The sequence below is a fragment of the Elgaria multicarinata genome, chromosome 3, assembly GCF_023053635.1.
Source record: "Elgaria multicarinata webbii isolate HBS135686 ecotype San Diego chromosome 3, rElgMul1.1.pri, whole genome shotgun sequence".
In the NCBI taxonomy this organism is placed as follows: domain Eukaryota; kingdom Metazoa; phylum Chordata; class Lepidosauria; order Squamata; family Anguidae; genus Elgaria; species Elgaria multicarinata.
The window spans coordinates 17,643,223-17,650,035 of NC_086173.1; the positions used below are offsets into that span (position 1 = coordinate 17,643,223).

At 47.5% G+C, this 6,813-nt stretch overlaps 1 protein-coding gene across 2 annotated transcripts in view; it reads right to left on the reverse strand.

Moving 5' to 3' along the window:
* The window catches only part of PFKFB1 (6-phosphofructo-2-kinase/fructose-2,6-biphosphatase 1), a 19,338-nt gene extending 12,981 nt beyond the window's left edge, over positions 1 to 6,357 (reverse strand). Inside the window, exons 1-3 of one of the 2 annotated variants that reach the window (XM_063119444.1) lie at positions 6,213 to 6,357; positions 1,041 to 1,166; positions 828 to 924 (exon numbers count right to left, since the gene is read on the reverse strand). In XM_063119444.1, coding sequence (XP_062975514.1) covers positions 828 to 924; positions 1,041 to 1,166; positions 6,213 to 6,279 — 290 coding nt within the window. In that variant the 5' untranslated portion in view covers positions 6,280 to 6,357. Of the gene's footprint in view, positions 1 to 827; positions 925 to 1,040; positions 1,167 to 1,611; positions 1,801 to 6,212 lie in introns of those variants that run through there. The other variant, XM_063119443.1, reaches the window with a different exon arrangement.
* Positions 6,358 to 6,813: the final 456 nt, after the last annotated feature.

Below are 6,813 nucleotides of genomic sequence, written 5' to 3' on the forward strand. Positions count from 1 at the left end.
AACAGCAACAGTCTGCTGCCTGAGGTGGCCACCTCACTCTGCCTAATGGTAGGGCCAGTGCTGCTAAGCCTCCATGAATGCTAAACCTAGAGGGGTAATTGTCTGCCTTTCCCAAAAGATGAAAGTTCCAGTCAGAGTTGTGAAATCCAAATGTTTGCTGCTGCCCTGGAATCAAATGTAATACCTATGCTGAAGGCTTCCCACAATGGGAATGATCCTGGGGCTAAACATCTGTATTTCTGCTTTCCTAATGAGCATATCCTGAGATAGTGAGGACAGTCTGTTAAAATGCTGCTTTTCTGTATATTCTATTTTGTATTCTGCCCTTTCTCACAGGAACATAAGAAGTTTTCTTATATTGAGTCAGACCATTGGTCCAGCTAGCTGAGTATTGTCTACAATGACTGGCAGCTGGTCTCTGGGGAGAGACAGATGTTTCCTAGTCTTACTTGCAGATACCGGGGCCCTTTTGAGTACAAAGCATGTGCGCTCCCACTGCTCTACTCTCCAAGGAGTCTGGGGCAGCGTAGCTGGACTTCTCTAGTCCAACACTTTGCCCACTGTACCATACGTGCTTTTCTTGATCATATTAACCATGTGAGAGATTTGGGTGAAAGTGGCTGGCACAGAGCCAGCCAACCAGTGACCTTCGTGGTAGAGTACGGATCTGAGCCCAGGTCTTCTCTAGCCCAGCACTTTGCCCACTACATCATACGTGCTTTTCTTGCCTTCCCTCATGCATCCCTATCTGTGGCTGGCTCTCCCCATTGTGGAGCTGCAGTTTCCAATTCTCCACTATTCCCACCTGTTGTGGATACGTTCCTCACCTCCGGATCTGCATGGCCTCTTCATTGTCTGAGCGGAAAAACTCGTAGTTCTTGTAGGTCTGGACGGCTTCGCGGCGATACTGCCCAACATTGAACACTGGGGAGAGGGAGACTTAGATGGCCTGTGATCCTCAGAGAGACCCTTAAGTGTGTATAACCCAGAGGCTTAGCCCACCCCCATCCACCCCAAATGAGACCCTTCTCCCCCATTACCTTTAGTGGGGACCCCGATCCAGTTAAGGTAGCGGGTGAGCTTTTTCGAGATGTAGGTTTTTCCTCGAGCGGGCAACCCCACCATGATCACCATGGTGGGCGAATTGGTGAACTGCGGCACAGAAGCTGTAGAGAAGTAAACAGGTGCTGCCGCTAATTCTGAGGTGGGGCAGTGAAATTCTGAAGCCAGAAAGTGCCCACAAAAGCAGCCAGGGTTGGAGGGAGGACCAACGCCCCACCTCAGTCACCTCACCTTTCTCTGGTTTAATAATAGGGCCCATGAGTCCTAGAATCAACAGAGAGGCCTTTGAGCCAAACCAGAGTGCCACGCCACAGGAAGTTGTTGCCATCCCAGATAAGCTGAGAGGACTGGTTGGGACACGGAGCGGGTCCCTTCCTCACTAGAAGAAGACCAGCATGCTTGCTACCGATCGCGTCTCAATTCCCCTCCAGGCAAAATATTATTCTCTGAGCAAGCCAGTTGCTCCGTCCTGTTGCTGTACAGAATAGGGCCTGTCTTTCCTCAGGAGGGGAAAGAGCCCCTATCCTAGTAGAACAGAGCCCAACTCACATCCCCGGCGTTGCTGCAGGCGCTTGCTGGTGCGTGGAATCCATACTTTCTGTAGGGGGGTCTGCGTGAGCTCCCCAAACTCTCCGCTCATCCTGCCCTGGTGTCTCCTTGACAAAATTGGCCCGTCTGGCTCTTCCTGGAGGCTCCAGGTTATGGGTTGTCATGTGTTTGTGTGTGCAAGTAAGATAGGTTCAGCGTGGGACAGTGCTGCCACTGAACTCCCACCTCTGTGTACACTACAGATAACTTGCAGATAACTTCTGGGCCACGCCCACTTCGCTATAAGGGAAAGAGAGCGCTCTGCTGTCTCATGCTTGCCAGTCTAGAAAGCTGGTGCCACCTAGACTGAGAATCCCCGGGGCCTTTCCCCCCTGCCTTCCTAATCCACCCAGTTCTTCTGAACTGACACAATGTAAGCAGTGTTGTAGTAGAGCCAGGGCCCACTGGGCCAAAGATCACGGCTTGGTCTTGCAAGGGCAATTAAGAGCCAGTAGCTTTGCAAAAGACCTCTTCCTGCTAGAGGTGAAAGTTGCTAGAACTTGTTTGTTGATGTGGATCGAAACAGCCGCCTGCATTTTTGGCCTCTTCTTGGGAGGCGTGACTACGGGGACTGTCGTGATGAGTGCCACCACGTCACCATTTACCACTACATGGAAGAGGTTGGACCATCCTCCCCAAATCAGAGACCCCAGATCTCATTTCTAGTTCTAGCAGACTGATCCACCATAGAATCTTACCCTTAAGGATCCAAATCCTGCAACTCGAATAAATTTGGACTCTATGCCAGTTTGCATGATTTCATATTTGGAGATGGTTTTCTTTAGCAAATTTTGGTGAATTAAGAAATAAAGGTAGTAACATACACCGTGGGCCATTTCCAGAGAGGTAACTATGTAAGTCTATTGAAGCAAAAAAACAGCCTTGTGGCATCTTGAAGACTAACACCTTGTTCATCTTCAAAACTCGTTATTTAAACTGTGACCTGTGGTTAATAGTGGTGTTAAGTGAAGAAAAACTATGCTCCTTAGCAGTGACGTGAAATCTTATTTAGTTTTCTGTAGTGTAAGTAAAATTTACTGATCCATTTTCCTTTACAGCCGTGGGGACTAGAAACATGCTTTTCTAAAAATGAATTCAGAGAACTGCAGGATTGTGCACAAACAAGTGTTAGTTGCCCCATTCTGTACTCCTCTTGCAGTGTGACCACAGTCATGGAGATTTGCAAAGACCCCCTCATTTCAGCCAATCCTTCTTAAAGGTGAAACATGACCATCCTTCTTCCTTGGCTTTGTGAGATAGAAGTGCAGCCCTTGCCAGGGCTCGAGTAGAGGCCTGGGTAGGGTGACCATATTTTGGAAACCAAAAAGGAGGACAACATGGTCGACCCCCAAGGGGGCGTGTCTAGCACCAAGGGGGCGTGCCCACGTGAACATAGCTTTGGTCACATGTCTGATTTTTCAGCACACATTTAAGACAAATCTGTTCTACAAAATAATTTTAAAACTGCAATTTTTAAAAAATCCCTAAAAAATCAATGGATGAATGGATCTGGTTCAAATTTGGTGTGGCTAAAGCTCTACCTAAAACCTATCATGGTGCAAAGTTTCATCTCTTTATCTTCAAAAATGACGATTTAAAAAATAATAATTTTAAAACCTCAATTATTAAAAAAACCCGTAAAAAATCAATGGATGAACGGATCTGTTTCAAATTTGGTGTGATTAAAGCCCTTCCTAAGAGCTACCATCGTGCCAAGTTTCATGTCCTTATCTTTAAAAATGACGGAGTTATAAGCATTTTTGTTAATTCCCATTAGAGCTGCTCTTTGGCTGGGGAAGATTGGAAAAATTCGGATTTCCCCTCCCCCTCCCGGATTTGTCACCAAAAACCCGGACAAATCCGGTCATATGGTCACCCTAGGCCTGGGGAGCAATGGCCTTGAGTCAGTATTAAACCAGCATCAGAGATATCGGCCTGCTGGCTCTGCCCAGTTCTGTGTATGCCATGGATGTATGCCAAAGTCATAGAGCAAAGTGAGGTTTACTGGGGACACACATCCACCTGGCAGGCAGACTGAAGTGGAGGAATGGTAGTCCTGGAGGCTGACTCTAGGGGGAGCGGCAAAGAATTCTGAGCCATGCGTTTCAAATAGTGCATCTTGCAAAGCACCTCCATTTCCAAGTTGCGCACAGTGAATACAGGGCAGGTGGGCACCACCTCTAAACAACTACTCCAAGAATTGATCTTATCTACCACAATTTGTTTTTTGCTATCCTCCTCAAGTGAATATTGCTTTCCTGATCTTCCTTAGGCAATGACAAAAGATAAACTCTGCAAGAACTGAGGTGTGAGATAAAATCACATAGCATCTTGCAAAAGCTCATCAATGATTAATGCCACTTTGGTGGTGTAAGTTTTGCAAAATTTCCGGACCATCCCTCAAAAAACACTCACAATAAAACAATCAAAGTTGCAATCTTAAATAAAGCGCAATGATGTTGCTTGTTTTTGCTTTTGACATGTTTAAGAACTTGGATTAAAGTCCAATAATCCTCACCATGGACAGGGAAGGAAGAAATTTTGTCAAAAAGTCATAAAACATCCATATCAGGAACAATCCACTGGTAAGTTATTCTGGGCAAGCCTGACTAAAGGGACTGGGAGAATTCAATGATGGCTTGTGCCCTAAATCAACAGTATGTAACTGACTCAGAAGGAAAAAACCAGAATCATGATGCAGATCCTTGCACAGAATGATTTCACTAGAAGACTACTTGACAACAATAAAATGGGCAGGGCTAAAACAGACTCTCACTAGAGCAGGGGTGTTGAACCTTTCAACCATGGACCAAGTTCAATTTCAGAGAGGATCTTGGGGGCCGCATTCCAATGGTGGGCAGGACTTGAGACAAAGGGACAGGGCTGAAGGCAAAAGTGGGTGGGACCAAAATACCAGCTTCTTTTAGCTTTAAAGCTCTGTCAGAAACTAAACCTTAGGAGAGGCACAGAATGGGAAAAAATGCACAAAAGCCAGGAACCACCAATTGTCTGCAGCCGGGGGAAATGGAATGGCACCCAGGGAAGGGAGTGTGGCCATTGGGGGAACCCTAGCAGGTCAGATTTGGACTGCAGGCCTAAGGTTCAACACGCATGCACAAGAGTGGCCACAAACCGGAAAATGAGGTTGAGAGTGAAAATTTAGGAACTCCATCACACCAGCATTTTATCGCACTTTCATCCTGCTTTGTTTACCGTTTTGCCCTGCGACCCTCACAGGACATCATCCCTGTCCTTCAGTCATCACACCTCTTCCCCTCCATTTTCCAGGTTTTTCTACAATGGGGAAAGTGTGGCATTTTTTCTCCATGCGGGATAAACCCGCCTTTCCGTCCCTGTGTATTGCCATCCTTGTGCTGTTGCAGAACGTCCCTTCTTGGGGGCGTGTGCATTGAAGGCTGGTCTTGCTGACAAAAGAGGAGAGCGGGTGTGGTTCTCTTTCAGCGTACCAAGTCGAGTTGGTCGAACGGACTTTCGCTGCTCCAACCCCACTCTCATTGCTTTATCATCCACCCGTTTCAGCTTCCCTCTTTTTTTCTGCCCAGCTGATGAAACGCTAAACTTTAGACAACAAAACCAGAGCAAGGGCAGGGGGAAGGCGCCCACATCCATCAGAATGTCCATCAACCTCAAGAACCAATGAACTGGAGCGGGAAGGAGAAGGGGACGAAGTGGGCAGTGATACCAGGAAGCTGGCACAGGTGAAAAAGGTAAACAAGGTGAAATAGTGCAACAACGCACGCACGTGAAAGTGACCAGCGCTTGACGCGCTAATGAAACGGAGGTGGAAATCGTGGATGCATACCAGGAAAAAAGGTAGGTGTGATGGAACTCTAGGTGGACTTTTGGTTTTGAGAAAGACGGTAGAGGGCTGTATTGGTTCAGTTTGAATATTATGTTTTTAGCTGCTTAGTACTAACAAGACATTTCATATGCATTTTGAAAAGGTATCCTTACTCACTCCAATCCTGTGGGAGGGAGCAGGCGTTACAGTCGAATAAATACTTTGACAACATTCACACACCTTACTGCCTTGCGAGTCGATTAGCTTTGGAATACAGCGTCCAGAGTGTCTTATGCTCAGTGCAGGGACTGGCATTTCAATACAAGGTGTGCATTACACAGCGCAAGCTCCACCAATTCTCTAGAAGTCCGCATAGCCCAGGTTTGCAACATTTCAGCAAGTCACGCTCCCAAGTCTCTATCCTGCAAGTCTGCTAGGCCAGGAAATACAATATACCGTAGGTGGCTCAAGGACAAACATTGAGGGCTGTCTGGGGTTACCCAGCAGGGACAAGAAGAAACGGGAAAGAATCCGTCCCTGTCATGGGGCACTGAAATCACCCACCAGCGCTCCTCATCTTCCCACACTAGAAACAAAGCAGACAGGAGTACAATCATTCCAGATTTGCCACGCTAGAGCCCTGAAGGTTTAAGCCACATATTCTATGGGAATATCCTGCCCGTTCTTAACCCAATCAGCTCCTCGCTTTTTCTTGGCTCTCTGGCTGCCAGCACTACTGCCCACTGGGACTTGACCCTACCTGGGATTTTGGCAGGTTTTTCCTCCATTGCTGCTCTGTCTTCCCTATTTGCTAGAAGCCGCGGCATAGCAGGGGGAACTGCTGGGTCACTACAGCAAGGGAGGATTTCCCTTGGGGTCACGTTTCACGATGAGCCAGAGAAAAAACAATCCGGGGAGTCTTTCCAAAAGGAACCATGTGGCCTTGACCGAAAGGTCAGCACTAATATTATCCCTGCCGCTGGAGGAAGAGGCAGAAGGAAGCGGCTGGGCCCCTTGACTGGCTGATGACTGCTTGTGCTTCTAGAACAACCTTCTCTAATTTGGCACCCTCTAGATATGCTTGGACTACAACTCCCATCAACCCCAATTGTTTGTGCTGGCTGGGTAGGGTGGGAGCTGTAGTCCAGCCTATCTGGAGAGTGCCGGGTTGGGAAAGGCTGCTCTAGAATCAAGGTTCTATTAAAATAACTGCAGCTAATTGAGACGACTTAAGCGTGCAAGCCTGGGCACACCTATAGCGTTGAATGGGACTTACTCCCAGGTATGTGTGTATAGGATTGTAGCTTCGGGCCAGCAGGAATCCTGCACTCAGGAGAAATGCACAGCCATCTCTGAGGGGT